Source organism: Mustelus asterias, chromosome 12 (assembly GCF_964213995.1).
Source record: "Mustelus asterias chromosome 12, sMusAst1.hap1.1, whole genome shotgun sequence".
Taxonomy (NCBI): domain Eukaryota; kingdom Metazoa; phylum Chordata; class Chondrichthyes; order Carcharhiniformes; family Triakidae; genus Mustelus; species Mustelus asterias.
Window position 1 is genome coordinate 85,476,575 of NC_135812.1, and position 18,815 is coordinate 85,495,389.

Sequence of the window (18,815 nt, forward strand, 5' to 3'; positions counted from 1 at the left end):
CAATTCTTAACCTTGAGATAAATTTTAATGGAAGTCTTGCTTCCTTTTTTCCCATGTCAGGTTGTGCTGTCTCTGGAACACGAGTTATGGGCTCCCAACATTCACTACAAAACTCCCAATCCCGACGTTCCAGCTCTGCAGAATGGATGTATCCAAGTTGTCACCGAACCTACCCCAGTGAAAGGTGGAATTGTGGGAGTTAATTCATTTGGATTTGGAGGTTCCAACGTTCATGTCATTTTGCGTCCCAATTTAAAACGATCTCCTCCTTCAGCGCCCCTGGCGTTTCCACGTCTGGTCCAAGTATGTGGCCGTACCCCTGAAGCTGTTGAAACCCTAATTGAAGAGAGCAGGCAATGTAGCAATGATGTGAACTTTTTCAACCTACTCAATGACATCTCTACGGTACCTGTTTCCTCCATGCCGTACCGAGGTTACACCCTTGTCGGAAGTGAAATGGATGCTAAAGAAGTGCAGCAAATGCAGTCTTCTGGAAGGTCACTTTGGTATATTTGTTCAGGTTAGTGCCTTTTACAAACTTGGTCAGTAGAGTGTATGGAGAGTTTGTTGTATTGACGCTGTTAGAATTGATAAGAAAAGATGTTTTGATGTCTTGTAAATCTTGTCACAATGTATATTCCTCTTTATCCTTGGACTGTGTTTGGAAAACCTTTGGATTTTGACTTTGGATAACAAAAATGGAAACTTTGGGAGTGTCTGGTAGAAATGACCATGATCAGGTTTGTGGTTAACACAAGACAAATGCTTTCAAAATATTATTGAGTTCAGACAAGAAGGAGAATTCCAGTGTTGATGAGGGGACCGGGTGCAGGTTCACTACTTCTCGTCTGGGCCGAGTGATGAAGCATTGTACAATGGGACCTAAACTAGATCAATAAATGCAAAATACTGCTGGAAATCTGAAATAAAAACAGAAAATGCTGGATGGACTTAGCCGGTCTGGCCGCATCTGTGGGGAGAGAAACGAGTTAACTGGGTCGGTTTTCTGACCTCGCTGTGCCTGGTGCAGATCGCTCCGATCATGGAAAATAGTGTGCAGGCCTAATAATCGGTTCTGTGCCCGGAGCCAAACAGTTTGCAATCTCCTACTGGCGCAAACTGGATCACGCCCTGTAGATTAGCATGAGATGATTTTGACACGCGATCGTTCCAACCCCCCCCACTTCCGGAATGTTCCCACCTCTCCAGCGGGATGTCACACGGGCGTGCATCAGCACTGGTCTCCAGTAGCGGAGATCAGTAGCGATGGCCACGTTGGGATGGGGCGGGGTGGGGTCAGAGGCCATTGAAATCCCTATTAGTAGGGCTGGCCAGTGCCCACAGGATACAGGTGTCGGGGCAGTGGTGGGGCCTGTGGAGGTGGTGATGGGGGGTGTCTGTGCAGGGGCAGGAGCATGAATGGGGGCACGATGGGGGGGCATGTTGGGGGTCAGGCAGGGAAACTTGTCGGGAGGGGTCTCAATACCCTGATGCCAGCTCGAGGGCTGGGAGAACATATTGTTGATGGGAGGGGTTGGTCCTGATGCCTCTGCGGGGTAGGTGCACTTGAGAGATGATGGCGCCCGAGCTCTCTGCAGCCAGGCTCACCGCTGTGTATGAACCTGAAATGTTAACTGTGTTTCTCCACAGATGTGGCCAGACCTGCTGAGTTTATTCAGCATTCCCTGATTATATTCCTAAACTAGACTTGGTGGGTGACAGGTGTGTTGGGGGAATGTTTATACTTTGATGAATATTGGGTCATTTCGTACTCCTGAGTTTAGCGTGAATCAATGATTAAAAGAGTGATTCGACTGACTCTATCGTTCATGTGCTAGCACATTTGTTTTGTTAGTCTGCATTAAAACTTTTTACTGGTAGAAAATTAAAGGTTAAGTTGGCCTCCTTTCAGTGAAACATACTTTCCTTGAGCCTTTTGAGCTCCTCCTGCTTGAAATGTGTTTGCTAAGAACTCCATACATGATTAGAGAAACCTTCGTGTGAATGGTTTGGTTGCTTGCTGATACATCTGGTACAGTGACTCTGTTAATGACCATTCACAGAGTGAACCATCGAGCTAGGCTGCTGAATTAGTGAGGAGTCCGGCATCTTTTTGTTTTGTGCCTTGGTGCCAGCCGGAAGCTAGGATTAGCTTTGTATTTTTTTATCAGCTGAATGTTGCTGGGATAACACTTCCACTGGTGTGATCTTGTTCCACCAGGCATGGGAGCTCAGTGGATTGGAATGGGCCGCACTCTGATGAAATTGGACATATTTCGTGAATCCATTCTGCGTTCTGACAAAGCACTAAAAGAAACTGGATTGAAAGTCTCCAAACTCCTTGTGAGCACCGAAGATACAGCATTTGATGATACTGTGCATGCCTTTGTAGCCCTTGCTGCCATCCAGGTAAGAAATACTCCATCATTGTGAAAATTTTACCGTTTACAAAAAAAAAATCGAGGAATTTTGAGGGTCAACTTTACTTTCTCCTCACTCTGCTCTTAATCACAGATCGCTCAAATAGACATGTTGAAGGCTATGGGCCTTCAGCCAGATGGCATTGTTGGGCACTCAGTGGGTGAGCTGGCCTGTGGATATGCTGATGATTCACTGACCCATGAGGAAGTTATATTAGCAGCCTACTGGAGGGGGCGATGCATCAAGGAGGCCAAACTACCAGCAGGGGCAATGGCAGCCGTTGGTAAGTGACTGGATTGTCACCTCTAAGTAAAAGCATTGAATTCCCCTGATCCAACTGAAGCACATAGAACAGTACAGCACAGAACAGGCCCTTCGGCCCACGATGTTGTGCCGAGCTTTATCTGAAACCAAGATCAAGCTATCCCACTCCCTATCATCCTGGTGTGCTCCATGTGCCTATCCAATAACCGCTTAAATGTTCCTAAAGTGTCTGACTCCACTATCACTGCAGGCAGTCCATTCCACACCCTAACCACTCTCTGCGTAAAGAACCTACCTCTGATATCCTTCCTGTATCTCCCACCATGAACCCTATAGTTATGCCCCCTTGACCACTCTCATTCCGTTATCATAAATTGGGCATTGCTACCAGTGGCTTCAGCGTTCCTGGGTTATGGATGGCTCCATTAGCCAAGTTTCCTGCTTCTAAACACCATCCACTGGCGATAGCTGAAACAGCACCAGCATAGCTGTCGGGTAAGGAAAGGATCGTGCTTGGCTGTGATTCCATTTGAAATAAAAATCCTGCTGACACAAATGTCAAGGCACACTCCTGACCACCTAGTGACCTACAGCTGTGTAACCAGACTCCAGCAATATCTCATCAACACCACGAGGAGACGGAATGGGAGTCAACATGAATAAGTGAACAGAGACGTATTAAAACCGTGGAGCGGTGAGAAGTCAAGTCGACTTGATTACTTGTGCAGAATTTATGCTCAAGATTTAAGGATAGGATGGCGTTGCTGTTCATTTCCATGAAGAAGCAAGCACTGGTTCAAATGTATTCCCATCCAAGCGGACTGTTGGGTTTGACGACTCTGAATCGAGCCCAGACTGATGATCATAGAATCCTACAGAGCAGAAGGAGACCATTTTAGCCCATCGCGTCTGCACCGACCACAATCCCACCCAGGCCCAATCCCCACAACCCCATGCATTTACCCTAGCTAGTCCCCCTGACACTAAAGGGCAATTTAACATGGCCAATCCACCTAACCCATACTTTGGATTGTGAGCGAAAACCAGAGCACCCGGAGGAAACCCCCGCAGACACGGGGAGAACGTGCAGTCTCCGCACAGACAGTGACCCAAGCTGGGAATCGAACACTGGTCCCTGGCGCTGTGAGGCAGCAGTGCTAACTACTGTGCTGCCCCAAATCAAAGTGGGGAATGTGGGCATTGATCCCGCTACCCCTCGCGTGCTAAGCGAGCGCTCTACCTTTTGAGCTAATTCCTCCTTTGCTGGCCAGAGAGACTTTGTGTGGATGAGCTTGGGTGGTCTCAATCCAAAGCATTGGAATGCAAAGGCTATTTTGAATTTGTCACTTATTGGTGCTACATTGTTAATCTCCCTTCGAGATCTCGTACAAAACATGGAAATGATCACGTCTGTGCTTATTGAGGTTGGGCTGGAAGTACAACAACAACTTGTATTTATATAGTACACTTAACACAGTGGAAGGCACTTCACAAGAACATTATCAGGAAGTATTTGACACCCAGCCACATAAGAAGACACTAGGGGCGAATGGCTCAGAGCTTAGTCAAAGAGGTAGGTTTTAGGGATTTTCTTAAATGAAGACGTTGAAGTAGAAAAGCGAAGAGCTTTCAGTAGTGAATTCCACAGCTTGTGGCCTTGGTGACTGAAATGATAGCTGCCAATGGTAGAGGGGTTAATTAAAATCTGAGATGCTGAAAACGTCAGCTTTGGAGAAGTACAGACATTTCGGAGGGTTGTGGGGCTGGAGTACTGTTAAGGTGGAAAAGAGGGAGCTTTTGTTTGCCATGAATAGTGCTGTACCTGACATAGAAGTGTCGGTGCACTCACTGGGTGTCTGGGCGGCATGGTGGCAGTGGTTAGCACTGCTGCCTCACAGGTCCAGGGACCTGGGTTTGATTCCCGGCTTGGGTGACTGTCTGTGTGGAGTTTGCACGTTCTCCCAGTGTCTGCGTGGGATTCCTCCGGGTGCTCCGGTTTCCACAGTCCAAAGATGTACGGGTCAGGTGCATTGGCCATGCCAAATTGCCCGTTAGTGTCCCGGGATGCGTAGGTTAGAGGGATTAGTGGGGTTATGGGGATGGGGCCTGTGTGGGATTGTTATCGGTGCAGACTCGATGGGCTGAATGGCCTCCTTCTGCACTGTAGGGATTCTATGATTCTAAATAGAAACCATTCCAATCCTGATCTGTAACACTCCTCACCTTGGAGCAATCAGAAAGAAGTTGACTTGACTTGAACTAGCTCCACACCAGGAACATTGTTCATTTATACGAATCAGGTGGAGGAGGTTCTTCTGAAGCCGAGGTAACAACCTGTTATTGGGGTTAGTATCTGGATTTGGCCATCCCCTCATTATTCTTGACTAGGAAGTGTCCAGACACTGACACTGGTGTGACCACCGTGAAAATGTACTATTCTTCACACTGGGATTCAACATCCGGATAAGCACAAAGCAAATGATCATCTTGGTGGAAAAGAGGCTTTAACACCTGTAAGAAATTTCATTAAGGCAAGTTCCCAATAATTACAGGAAACGTGTTAATTGGAAAATAAAAGCTGCTAAATTCCTAACAACTTTGCATGTCCTGTTTATGGATAAATCCAGGCCAACGTGTAGGATAGTGACCATCAGCTTTCAGGAAAGCAGTTAATTTTGGCATATAAAAAAAAATCCTTCCTTGCATTGCCAATACTCAGTTTATGATTGGAAGAATAGAAATTTGGAACATGTAACTAAATTCTGATGTTTCAATATCTGACAGGGCTGACCTGGAACGAATGTAAGGCACAGTGTCCAGAAGGAGTGGTCCCAGCCTGTCACAACGCAGAGGATACTGTCACCATTTCTGGACCACAGGTAAGAAACGGTGCAATCGATGGAAAGTCTGTGCAACATGCAAGAGCATTTTTTTTATCTTGAATCCAGGATGCCTGTCCCAGCTATTCAAAAGTAAGAATCCTGGGTCAAAACTGTCTTTTTATTCATTCATGGGATGTGGACTTCACTGGTATGGTCAGTATTTATTATCCATATCTGAATGACTGGCTTACCAGGCCTTTCCAGACATCAGGGAAAAGTCAACCATATTGCTGGAATCACACGTAGGCCAGGCTAGTTAAGACAGCAGATTTCCTTTCCTGAAGGACCTTAGTGAACCAGGTTTTTTTTTAAAATAACCATCCTGGCCATTTCTTGGTCACCATTTATTTTATTCCAGATTTATTTAGTTAACAGTTACAATCCCAGCTGATACTGCACGGGTTCAGAGATGCACAGGTTAGGTTAATTAACCATGCTAAGTTGTCCCTTAGTGTCAGAGGGACTAACGAGGGTGAATAGGGATTACGGGGATAGGGCCTGGGTGGGTTTGTGGTCAGTGCAGTTGTGATGGGCTGAATGGCCTCCTCCTGCACTGTAGGGATCCTATGATTCTAGGTCAGATCCCAGGGGTGAAACATGGCTTGATAGATCCTAACTTTTGTTTTCAAAACCATGGAGGAAGGTGACTGAACAAATTCACAGTTTACTGGTTCATTTTTAACAGAGGATAAAACCTTTTATTAAACAAGAAAAAATGAACCATATTACACCAGAAAAAGGTTGGAAAGCTTGCAATACAAACAAAAGAAAATGATTCAAACTCGCATTATATTCCTTTTATCCCAGCAATATCCTTACAGACACACAGCCCCAGTGAAGATTTACTACTGTCTTAACGCTGAGGCTTCTTGTTTGGGATGACCCAGTTTCAAACTGTTTTCTTCCAGTGGATTTCTGAGCATTCACTAAATGCTTTTGCCCCAACTTGTATTTCTCTCTCCTTTTAAGACACCCAACAGAGCACACACACACATTCCCTAAACTCAATGTCCCAACAGCCTTGCAGGATTTCTTCCTAGAGAGATTAGAGGCGGGATGTTCCGGCCGCACTTGTCCCAAAACCAGAAAATCCCGCTCAAGGTCAATGGACTTTTGCGTGGTCCGCATCCCGCCTGCAGGACAGGAAAATTCCCCTCTAGATTCCCTTGTCCTCACTCTCTGACATACGCTGAACTTAATTTCTCCTGTCTCCCTGTGTCTGTGTCACTGGAACCCTGTCACAAGGAACAGCACAATTTTTTTCTACCTAGTAGTTTAGTGATTTCGGGGGGGGGATACAAACCCCACTGTAACCCATCCCTTCATTCCAAGTTTCTAAAATCTCATTAAAATGCACACATACATAGAAAACCTGACCTTTTTTGGAGTGGAGGCCCCCCAGACTTTCCGGCACTCAGCTCACAAAAACAAAATGAAACTAAAACCATGTTCCACCTTTTTCAACACACGCGTGTAAATATAAATTAAACTTAATATAAATTATAAATTAAATGGAGGTCGGTCACCAGTGGTGTGCCCCAGGGATCTGTTCTGGGACCCTTGCTGTTTGTCATTTTCATAAATGACCTGGATGAGGAAGCGGAGGGATGGGTTGGTAAGTTTGCCGACGACACGAAGGTTGGTGGGGTTGTGGATAGTCTGGAGGGATGTCAGAAGTTACAGAGGGACATAGCTAGGATGCAAGCCTGGGTGGACAAGTGGCAGATGGACTTCAACCCAGATAAATGTGTAGTGGTCCATTTTGGTAGGTCAAATGGGATGAAGGAGTACAATATAAAGGGAAAGACTCTTAGTACTGTAGAGGAACAGAAGGACCTTGGGGTCCGGGTCCATAGGACTCTAAAATCAGCCCCGCAGGTGGAGGAGGTGGTTAAGAAGGCGTATGGTGTGCTGGCCTTTATCAATCGAGGGATTGAGTTTAAGAGTCCGGGGATAATGATGCAGCTATAGAAGACCCTCGTCAGACCTCACTTGGAGTACTGTGCTCAGTTCTGGTCGCCTCACTATAGGAAGGATGTGGAAAAGATTGAAAGGGTGCAGAGGAGATTTACAAGGATGTTGCCTGGATTGGTTGGCATGCCTTATGAGGATAGGCTGAGGGAGCTTGGTCTTTTCTCCTTGGAGAGATGAAGGATGAGAGGAGACCTAATGGAGGTGTATAAGATGTTGAGAGGCATAGATCGGGTGGACTCTCAGGCTTTTTCCCAGGGTGGAAATGTCTGCTACGAGAGGACACAGGTTTAAGGTGCTGGGGGGTAGGTACAGGGGAGATGTTAGGGGTAAGTTTTTCACACGGAGGGTGGTGGGCGAGTGGAATCGGCTGCCATCAGTGGTGATGGAGGCGAATTCAATAGGGTCTTTTAAGAGACTCCTGGATGAATACATGGAGCTTAATAGGATGGAGGGTTATAGGTAGGTCTAGAAGGTAGGGATGTGTTTGGCACAACTTGTGGGCCAAAGGGCCTGTTTGTGCTGTAGGTTTTCTATGTTTCTATGTTAACATAACTGAAGCTGAATTGCCAGGCTACTGTGGTGGGATTTGAACTCCTGTCACAGTGTCATTTAGTCCAGGTCTCTGCATTACTAATCCAGTAACATAACCACTTTGCTACCTTAATATCACGGCAAGCTTATCCAATGTGTAGCTAAGCAATGCAGCCCTTCCCACTCTTCAAAGAAAATTCCAAATACTCAACCGGTGTAGCTATTTGGCTTACAGTTTTCCACAGAAGAAGTCAGGAGTGTAATGGAATACTCTCCGCTTGCCTGGGTGAGTGCCAGTCCAACAACACTTGAAGCTTGACACCATCCAGGACAAAGAAGCCCACTTGATTGCACTGCCTTCACCTTCAACATTCACTCCCTCCCAACACCAGTGCACATTTGTAGCAGTGTGTACCACCTACAAGATGCATTGCAGCAATTCACCCAGACTCCTTCAGCAGCACCTTAAAACCTAGAAAAGCAAGGGCAGCAGGCACGTGGGAACACCAAGGTCCCCTCCAATTCCCATATCAAGCTGATTTGGAAATGCATCACAGCAGTTCCTTCATTGTCATTGGGTTAAAACCCTAGCAGTCCTTACCCACTATCACTATGGGTGTATCTGCACCAGATGAACTGCAGTGGTTCAAAAAGGCAGCTCGCCACCATGTTCCCAAGGGTAGTTAGGGATGGGCAATAAATGCTGGCCTTGCCTGTGATGCTGAAAACCTGTGAGTGAATAAAGAACAAATAAGGCAGTAATAATTGCACTTGGAATGATATATTTTTAGATAGTCTATTATTGAAAGGATTTGAACCATGGTTATATTTCTGAGGACATATTCTGCATAATTGGGGTTATCTTCATTGGAACGGAGAAGGTGAAAGGGGATCTAATGGAGGTCAAATCTAATTTCAAACTATATGAAAGGCTTTGATCAAGTGAATGGGGAATGCTTGTTCTTGCTGATTGGTGAAAAGAGGCAGAGACACGGATGAAACATCAGAAGAAAGAAGAATGCTAAATGATTCTTTTCAGAAAGTTTCCACTCAAGTGAGCTGGTGTTGAACATAAGAACATAAGAAATAGGAGCAGGAGTAGGCCATCTAGCCCCTCGAGCCTGCCCCGCCATTCAATAAGATCATGGCTGATCTGACGTGGATCAGTACCACTTACCCGCCTGATCCCCATAACCCTTAATTCCCTTACCGATCAGGAATCCATCCATCCGCGCTTTAAATATATTCAGCGAGGTAGCCTCCACCACCTCAGTGGGCAGAGAATTCCAGAGATTCACCACCCTCTGGGAGAAGAAGTTCCTCCTCAACTCTGTCTTAAACCGACCCCCCTTTATTTTGAGGCTGTGTCCTCTAGTTTTAACTTCCTTACTAAGTGGAAAGAATCTCTCCGCCTCCACCCTATCCAGCCCCCGCATTATCTTATAAGTCTCCATAAGATCCCCCCTCATCCTTCATAAAAGTAAGGATGTTGTGCTCCGGTTATTTGGGGCATTAGTGAGATCGTATTGTGAATACCGTGTGCAGTTTTGGTCTTTTTTTTTAAAGGAGGTGGTGAATGCATTGGAGATGGTTTAGAGGAGGTTTGCAAGATTGATACCTGGAATAAGCAGGTTGTCCTGTGAGGAAAGGCTGGACAGACTGGGCTTGTTTCCACTGGGGTTTAGAAGAATGAGGGGTGACTTGATTAAGTGTATAAGATGTATGCTGAACGGTTTTGACAAGGTGGATGTGGAAAGGATGTTTCTTCTTGTGGGGGGAGTCCAGAACTAAAGGGCACTGTTAAAATTAGGAATCAGCCTTTTAGGGGAAGCGATGAGGGGATTGTTTTTTTTTCTGTGGGTTGCGCAAACTGGAACACTCAAAGCAGTGGATGTGGGATAGTTGAATATTTTAAGGTGGACGTAGGTAGATTCTTGTTAGACAAGGGAGTCAAAGGTTATTGGGGGTTGATTGGAATGTGGAATTCATAGCCATGATCTTATTTAAGGGGAAGGCACACTTGAGGGGCCAAATGGCCTACTCCTGTTCCTATTTTACATGTTCATTTTTTTTTGTTGCAATTTGCTTGTGTAAAAGGGCAAAAGAGAGTGCAAATTGCATTCAGCACAACTGAAGTTCCTGCAATCTTTTGTGCTAATTTTAAGAAAACCCTGCTGGAAGCCGATCCCAGCCACAAAATGCATGTCTGCGTGTTTCTGCTAATTGTATTCGTAGAATCCCTACAGTGCGGAAGGAGGCCATTCGGCCCACTGAGTCTGCACTGACCACAATCACACCCAGGCCTTATCCCCATAACCTCATGCGCTTACCCTAGCTTGTCCCCCTAACAGTAAGGGGCAATTTAGCATGGCCAATTCACTTAACCCGTATATCTTTGGACTGTGGGAGGAAACCGGAGCACCCAGAGGAAGCCCACGCAGACTCGGAGAATGTGCAAACTCCACACACACAGTGATCCGAGCCGGGAATTGAACCTGGGTCTCTGGCACTATGAGGCAGCAGTGCTAACCACTGTGTCACCATGCCACCCAAATCTGCAGGCCTTCAGGGAGACCCCACCAACCTAAGTGGATCTTTTGAGTGCAAGAACTAGGTTCATTTTAAGTTTATTTTTAAAGAGCTTTTGTGTAAGTTTAATTAGGAACTGACTATTGTACCTCAATTTAACAAGAAAACAGTTTAGCTTGTTTTTAAAAGGGAATTTTCAGTAGTTTAAAAATGATGTTACTCGTGGGTGATGGATTGACAGTGCAATTTTGTTTATTTGGTTGATTAAATCCATTTTCAGTTGTATTAACAAACTTTTACAAGCAATCACTCTCTTCAATAGATCATGCAATATTATTTTTAAGAAATTTTGTTTTCTTTAAAAAAAAAGTTTGATTTTAAAATGATGCCAATTGTCCTGGTTCCTTGGCTGATTTTTCTTGTGGCGATTTTATATAAGTGGATAGGTATTTGGGGATGAGGTTAGTGAAAACAAGTTTCAAAAAGTCCTGCCATTTACACACACTTTGCATATTGTCCCCAAAGCAAAAACTATATCTTAGAATGTTGTACTACCCGTGGGTAGTCTGATTAGTAAGTTTGCAGATGACAAGAAGACTGGTGGAGTTGCTGAAAGTGCTGGGGATTGTCAGAGGATCCAACAAGATATAGATTGGAGACTTGGGCACAGAAATGGCAGATAGAGTTTAATCCAGACAAATGCAAGGTGATGCATTTTAGAGGATCAAATTTGGGTGTGAATTATACTGTAAATGGCAGAACCCTTAGGAACATTAACATACAGAGGGATCTGGGTGTGCAGGTCCACAGTTCCCTAAAAATGGCAACACAGGTGGCCAAGTGATTAAGAAGGCATATAGCATGCTTGCCTTCATCAGCCGAAGCATTGAGTACAAGAGTTTGGAAATCATACTGCAGCTATATAAAACCTTGGTTAGGCCGCATTTGGAGTATTACGTGCCGTTCTGGTCACCACACTAAGGAAGGACGTGGAAGCTTTGGAGAGTGTGCAAAGAAGGTTCACCAGGATGTTGCCTGGTCTCGAGGGTGTTGGCTATGAGGAGAGGTTGAATAAACTAGGATTGTTTTCACTGGAAAGACGGAGGCCGAGGGGAGATCTGCTAGTCTACAAAATTATGAGAGGCATTGACAGGGTGGATAGTCAGAGGCTTTTTCCCAGGGTGGAAGTATCAATTACAAGAGGGCACAGGTTCAAGATGAGATGGGGAAAGTTTACGGGAGATGTGTGGGTGACGTTTTTCACGCAGAAAGTGGAGGGTGCCTGGAATGCGCTGCCAGAGGTGGTGGAAGCAGGCACGTTAGCAACATTTGAGAGGCATCTGGATGGGTACATGAATAGAGGGATACGGACTGGGTAAGGGCAGAAATTTTTTTTTTTTAGTTTAGCTAGGGCATCGTGATCGGCACAGGCTTGGAGGGCCGAAGGGCCTAGTTCTGTGCTGTACTTTTCTTTGTTCTGTGGTCATTGAGGCAATGGCTATATTTAATGAAAAAATAATGGAAAACAAAATCTAATATTATTTGATTAGGCAATCTATTGGTATTAAATAAACGATATCCCCAGTTGAAGCGTTGCAAGCGGAATACGCTGATTGGTCCCCTGCTGTGCGGTAAATTATATGATTCTCTTTTGTTTCTATCTTAGGAAGCTGTGAGTAAATTTGTAGCCAAACTAAAGGAGGATGGCATCTTTGCAAAAGAAGTTCGCAGTGCGGGAGTTGCATTCCACTCTTACTACATGGCATCCATTGCCCCAACACTTCTGAGTGCACTGCAGAAGGTATGGCCACCATCTCGCTGGATAATACTTTTGAAGATGCAATCTAAAGAACAGACCTGGCCAATACAGTGGATGTGGTATTCATAGACTTTCAGAAGGCCTTCCATAATGTTCCCCATACCATACTTATAATATAGATCAGACATATCACGTCTATGGATGGTGGGGGCACAGGCTAAGAGGTCAGAGGAGATCATGAGATGTGCAGGATTGTTTGGGGGGGGGGTGGTGTTGACTAGGGGACTGCAGGCCAGTGGGGAGATCCGAGGGAGCCTTGAGGTTGGAGATGACGGGACTGGCACTGGCAGTGATTGGGATGAATGTCGGCTTTCTTCATTCCATGTTGCTTAGCGTTGGTTTTCCCAGAAGTGTTCAGTTCGGGTGCTGACTATCCAAGTTGCAAAGGGAGCAGAAGCAGGTGTTAGATCCCTTATTTTCATCTGCTGCTTACCCAATGACTGTTCCTGACGTGGGTAAAGGATGCCTCATGCAGCCTGTACCAGGTTGTGTGTACGTGGCTTGGATGCCATTTTGGACATAAAATAGCACCAAACCCCCCTGGCATCAGTGTTGAATTTCTAACCCATAAAGACATGTCAAATAGTTTTTTTTGGGTGTGTTTGAGTTATTCTTCAGAAATCTGTTTTCCTGTAAATATTTCCAGTTGACTGTTTTAGATAATTGAGCATCTGTTGTATTGTGTACTGATTTCTGCAAACCTTTTCTTTGTTGTCGCCCCACTACCTTCCTGGCAGGTTATAACTGCTCCCAAACCTCGTTCTCCTCGCTGGATCAGTACGTCAATCCCAGAGTCCAAATGGGGCAGTGACCTGGCTAAATTATCCTCTGCTGAGTATCATGTCAACAACCTGGTGAGCCCAGTCCTGTTCCAGGAAGGACTGCAGCATATTCCAGATAACGCTGTCGTGGTTGAGATTTCTGCTCACGCCCTGCTTCAGGTATCTACCTTTTCTTCTTTGACTTCAGACCGAATCTGCAGCTGCCTTTGTGGGCGGCCCTGCTGTGATGGCGTCCACACTCACTAAGTTTTAAAAGCTGAGGGAATTCCACATAATACAAGGTTTGTTTTCACAGTGTGCGTGTGGTTTCAGGAGCATTGAACTGTTTCAGAACAAGAAAACTCTTTATTATAAAGAACGCATCGACATTGTCACAGAATGTATGTGATAAATTACTAATTTTAAAGGTCCTTTAATATCCACAAAGACCTGAGATTTGACACTCTTGGAATCATGGGAATCTACATCAATGAAGGAAGCCATTTTGTCCTTTGTATCTATGCTAATGGCCAAATGACCATCCAGCTCAATCCCACTTTCCAGATCTTGGACTGTAACCTCATAGGTTACAGTATTTCAAGCGTTTACCGCAGTACTTTTAAAATATGAGAGTTCCTGCCTCTATCACCTTTTCGGCCATTATATTCCAGATCCCCATCACCCTCTGGTGGAAACATTACCCTTTAATCCTCTTACCTGAAATCTGTGTCTCCTGGTTACCAATACTTTACCCAAGGGGAGCTGGGCTTTTCCATCCACTCTATCTCTAGATGTTTTAGGGTGGCACGGTGGTTAGCACTGCTGCCTCACAGTGCCAGGGACCCGGGTTCGATTCCCAGCTTGGGTCACTGTCTGTGCGGAGTTTGCATGTTCTGCCTGTATCTGTATGGGTTTCCTCCGGGTGCTCCGGTTTCCCCCCACAGTCTGAAAGACGTGCTGGTTAGGTGCATTGGCCATGCTAAATTCTCCTTCAGTGTACCCAAACAGGCACCAGAGAGTGGTGACTGGGGGATTTTCACAGTAATTTCATTGCAGTGTTAATGTAAGTCTACTTGTGACTAATAAATAAACTTTTAACTTTAAGTCTCCCTTCAGTCTCCTCTGTTCCAAGAAACGGGCGGCACAGTAGCATAGTGGTTAGCACTGCTGCTTCACAGCTCCAGGGACCTGGGTTCGATTCCTGGCTCGGGTCACTGTCTGTGCGGAGTTTGCACATTCTCCCCGTGTCTGCGTGGGTTTCCTCCGGGTGCTCCGGTTTCCTCCCACAGTCCAAAGATGTGCGGGTTAGGTTGATTGGCCAAGCTAAATTGCCCCTTAGTGTCCCGGGATGCATAGATTAGAGGGATTAGTGGGTAAATATGAGGGTTAGAGGGATTAGCAGGTAAATATGTAGGGATATGGGGATAGGGCCTGGGTGGGATTGTTGTCGGTGCAGACTCGATGGGCCGAATGGCCTCTTTCTGCACTGTAGGGGTTCTATGGTTCTAACTATAGCACCTCAATTGCCTGATTAAACAGCCTAGCTGATGTAATCTTTTCTCATAACAAAAATTCCCCCTACATCTCTCTCGGCTTTATTGGGACACTGTCACAAATGCAAAGACACCGATAAAGGCTTTTCAGACCATGATGGAGAATTGAACCATATTGGCACCCAAAATGTTTCATTCCTTTTATTACGGTTAGTCTTTGCGCTCTGGGTCAACAAGTTATTGTTCAGAATATTGACACTTTGAGGACATGTAGGAAAGCGGGTGTGAAAATCATAGAATCTGCGCCATGGAGACAGGCCCTTCGGCCCAAACCGGTCCATGCCGACCAAAAAGCCCATCTAAGCTAACCCCATTTGCCTGCATTTGGCTATGGGTTGTTTGCTTTTGGACACTGGGTGACAGGGCAGGAAGTTGAGCTTCAATGTAAAAGGTTAAAAATTGTGACCGCAACTCCTGACGAGCATTTTGCTCTTTACTTCAGGCTATTCTGAAACGAAGTTTGAAACGATCCTGTCTTATTATCCCACTGATGAAGCGAGGGCACAGCAATAACCTGGAGTATTTCTTATCGCACATTGGCAAAATCTTCGCCAGTGGGTAAGTGCTTTATCTTTGAGGGGAAAGAGACATGTGAATTGAAATTTGCGTAGGAGCACATGCTTGTCACCGTGAGGAGCCTGGCTTTTCCGCTGCTGCCGTACTCATTAATCAAATAGTCAATCGTGACCAGAGGGTGAGTGGTGACACTTGTCGCTAAGCTGCTCCTTTTCAGTTTTAGCAATAGGATAGATCAGCGAGGGAGGCAGTGGTGTAGTGATACTGTCATTGGGCTAGTAATCCAGAGACCCAGGTCTAAGCTCAGGGGACCTGGGTTCAAATCCCACCATGGCAGATGGTGAAATTTGAAATCAATAAAAATCTGGAATTAAAAGTCTAATGACTGTAAAACTATTATTGATTGTCGTAGAAACCCATCTGGTTCACTAATGTCCCTTTAGGGAAAGAAATGTGCTGCCCTTACTGGGTCTGGCCTACGTATGACTCCAGACCCACAGCAATGTGGTTGACTCTTAAAAATACCCTCTTGAAATGGCCTAGCAAACCACACAGTTCAAGGGAAGTTAGGGATGGGCAACAAATTCTGATCCAACCAGCAACACACAGATGCCCTCAAAAGAAAATGGTAGAAATTTTTTTTTTGCACAATTGCTTTTAACACAGCTCCATTATTGACTAAAAGCGGAAGCTTGACTGAAGGTTGTTTGCTTGCTCACTGCTTGAGCTTCCTGTGACAGTGTTTGCTGCTCCACCTGCTGGACTGGCTTCAGAACAACCAGCTCTGAATTTTGGTACGCAAAATGGAGGTCAGATGGGGTGGGCAGAAGGGAAGTGATATGGGATGAAGGGCCAAGATGTGTGGTGCTGTACAACATGAAGGCCAAAAAGACGGTGGAAAAGGGCAAAGTAAATCGGAGGGTAGTGATTTGATAATGCCAACTGTGGACTTCAAAAGCCTATTAGGTCAAGATGGCAAAAGGCAGCATTGCAAACAATTCAGTGAGGAGGTATTACTTAGTTTTAGGATACAGCTAACCACAACTAGGGTAAGGTGTTGATGGTGGAGGGTAGTCAGAAGGTCCATGGCTTAAGAAGTGAGTGGAGGGGGGAGGGTTATGTGGAAATGACATAAAGGAGTCCTGCCATGTCAGGGCCCTCAGAGTTGGAAATGATGTGGAGATTCCTGACTTTGATACAGTGAGAATGCATTAGAAGAAGGTGATGTAGGTTGTGTTTGGGGGTAGAGAGGACTGGGAGTAAATAGTTCAGAGAAGTTAATATTGATGAAAAAGATGGACAGAAGTGGTTAATGGAGGGTGATAGCTGAGTGGACCATCACATGTGGGTCGCTCAGCTTATTCTTTTATATGGAGAGCCAGCCCTGCTATAGGAATAGGAACATTATTTCAGATGAATGTGGGCTTGGTGGGTGGGGGGTTATGAACACAAAAAAGGAAATCCAAATCCTTGGCGGCAACTCCCTCATTGGAAGACGCGGAATTCCATTTCAGGTCCTGGGAGTGGGAAATACAGAGATGCCAAAAGCATTGTGCTGTTAAAAATTGCATCTAAAAGAACTCCGTTTTCTGTTTGGCAAACATTTAAAAGACTAATCCAGGGGCTTGCCCAAAGACTTATCCTGTATCATAGGTAATGAAAAAAGATCGGGCAGGAGGTTGGCATTTATAACAGTTGAGTAATGTGGCTTGGATTTTCCACTGGTGAGTTTTGGGTGCATGGCGAGAGCATTATTGCATGCCACAGCCCATGATTTTCCATCTGTAGATTTTAATATCCTATTTAGGAGTATAGAATTATCTAATGTGGGGAACCTGTCTACCTACACCATGAGTACTAAAGCAGGACATCCAAGTCATGTATGCTCCCCAAAAATACAAACCCCACCTGATTACTAGCAAGTTTGCAAAATTCAGTTGCACTTTGAATTTTAAAATGTTATACCTGTAGTCACCTTTACTTTCCACAGTAACAGGATAATCAGTCTGGGGCTGACTCTGTGACAGAGCGAGGCAGTTCCAGCAAGTTTTTACTGCTTGCAGATAGACGCTGCTTGAGCAGATCCTGAGTAGGCGCGATGAGGTCTTAAATTAATGAACTTACCTGGTAATCGTCATATCTCAATGGTGTGAAATTGTTATCCATTTGTGTGCTGTTTTGAAATAACAGGGCAAACCTGGACTCCAACAAGCTATTCCCACCTGTGGAGTATCCCATCCCTGCTGGGACCCCCTTAATTTCCCCCTGCATCAGGTGGGACCACAACCAGATCTGGGATGTACCCAAGACCGAGGACTTCAGCTCAGGCTCTGGAGGTTTAGGATCTGCCATAGTCTTCAACATTGGTGAGTTGGTCCGGAACCTCCTAGATAACTGCTGCATTGCACTGTGCTGATTTGATCATTAAACATGTTTGTTTTCTCTCTTTAGCCTTCACTTACTTAAAAACATGATAGCTGGGCAATAAAGGGGAGGCAATGGCCTAGTGATATTGTCGCTAGACTATTAATCCAGAAACTCAGCTAATGTTCTGGGGACCGGGGTTTGAATCCCATTACGGCAGATGGTGGAATTTGAATTCAAAAAATAATATCTGGAATTAAGAATCTACTGATGACTATGAAACCATTGTTGATTGTTGGAAAAACCCACCTGGTTCACTAATGTCCTTTTAGGGAAGGGAATCTGCCATCCTTGCCTGGTCTGGCCTACATGTGACTCCAAAGCTAAAGTAATGGGCGGCACAACGGTTAGCACTACTGCTTCACTGGGACCCAGGTTCGATTCCCGGCTTGGGTTGTTGCCTGTGTCGAGTTTGCACATTCTCCCTGTGTCTGCGTGGGTTTCCTCCCGGGTGCTCCGGTTTTCTCCCACAGTCCAAACGATGTGCTGTTTAGGTGAATTGGCCGTGCTAAATTCTCCCTCAGTGTACCCGAATAGGTGCCGTAATGTGGTGACTAGGGGATGTTCACAGTAACTTCATTGCAGTGTGATTGTAAGCCTACTTGTGACTAATAAATTAACTTTAATGTGGTTGACTCTCAACTGTCCTCTGAAATGGCCTGGCAAGCCACTCCCTTTCAAAGACAACTAGTGTTGGGCTCTAAATGCTGGCCAACCAGCGATGCCCATATCCAACGAATGAATAAATTTCGATAGCTGCATATTCTTTCAATCTATTTTGATATCTTGTTGATTTTGTGCTTCCCTGCCCCCTCACACAGATATCAACCCTGAATCTCCTGACAATTATATGGTTGATCACTGCATCGATGGGAGAGTACTTTATCCAGCCACTGGGTATCTAGTTTTGGCCTGGCGAGCGCTGTTACGGTTGACTGGAGCGGTTATGGATCAGACGCCAGTGATGTTTGAAGATGTTGTCATACACAGGGCAACAATCCTCCCAAAAACAGGTACCGAGTTCCGAAATGTTATCATTGTGTGGTTTTTAAAGATGTCTTCATGTCCAGCCCTCTCTCCGAATGAAGCCATGTGAGAAATAAAAATAGTGAGCTTCATAAATCTGGAACATTCCATGCAT

At 45.3% G+C, this 18,815-nt stretch overlaps 1 protein-coding gene across 1 annotated transcript in view; it reads left to right on the top strand.

The window, feature by feature from the left end:
• The window catches only part of fasn (fatty acid synthase), a 100,937-nt gene that overhangs the window by 26,549 nt on the left and 55,573 nt on the right, over positions 1–18,815 (top strand). Inside the window, exons 9-17 of the mRNA XM_078225528.1 lie at positions 61–520; positions 2,222–2,409; positions 2,515–2,704; positions 5,470–5,564; positions 12,268–12,402; positions 13,158–13,361; positions 15,177–15,292; positions 17,441–17,616; positions 18,496–18,687. Coding sequence (XP_078081654.1) covers positions 61–520; positions 2,222–2,409; positions 2,515–2,704; positions 5,470–5,564; positions 12,268–12,402; positions 13,158–13,361; positions 15,177–15,292; positions 17,441–17,616; positions 18,496–18,687 — 1,756 coding nt within the window. The remainder of the gene's footprint in view (positions 1–60; positions 521–2,221; positions 2,410–2,514; positions 2,705–5,469; positions 5,565–12,267; positions 12,403–13,157; positions 13,362–15,176; positions 15,293–17,440; positions 17,617–18,495; positions 18,688–18,815) is intronic.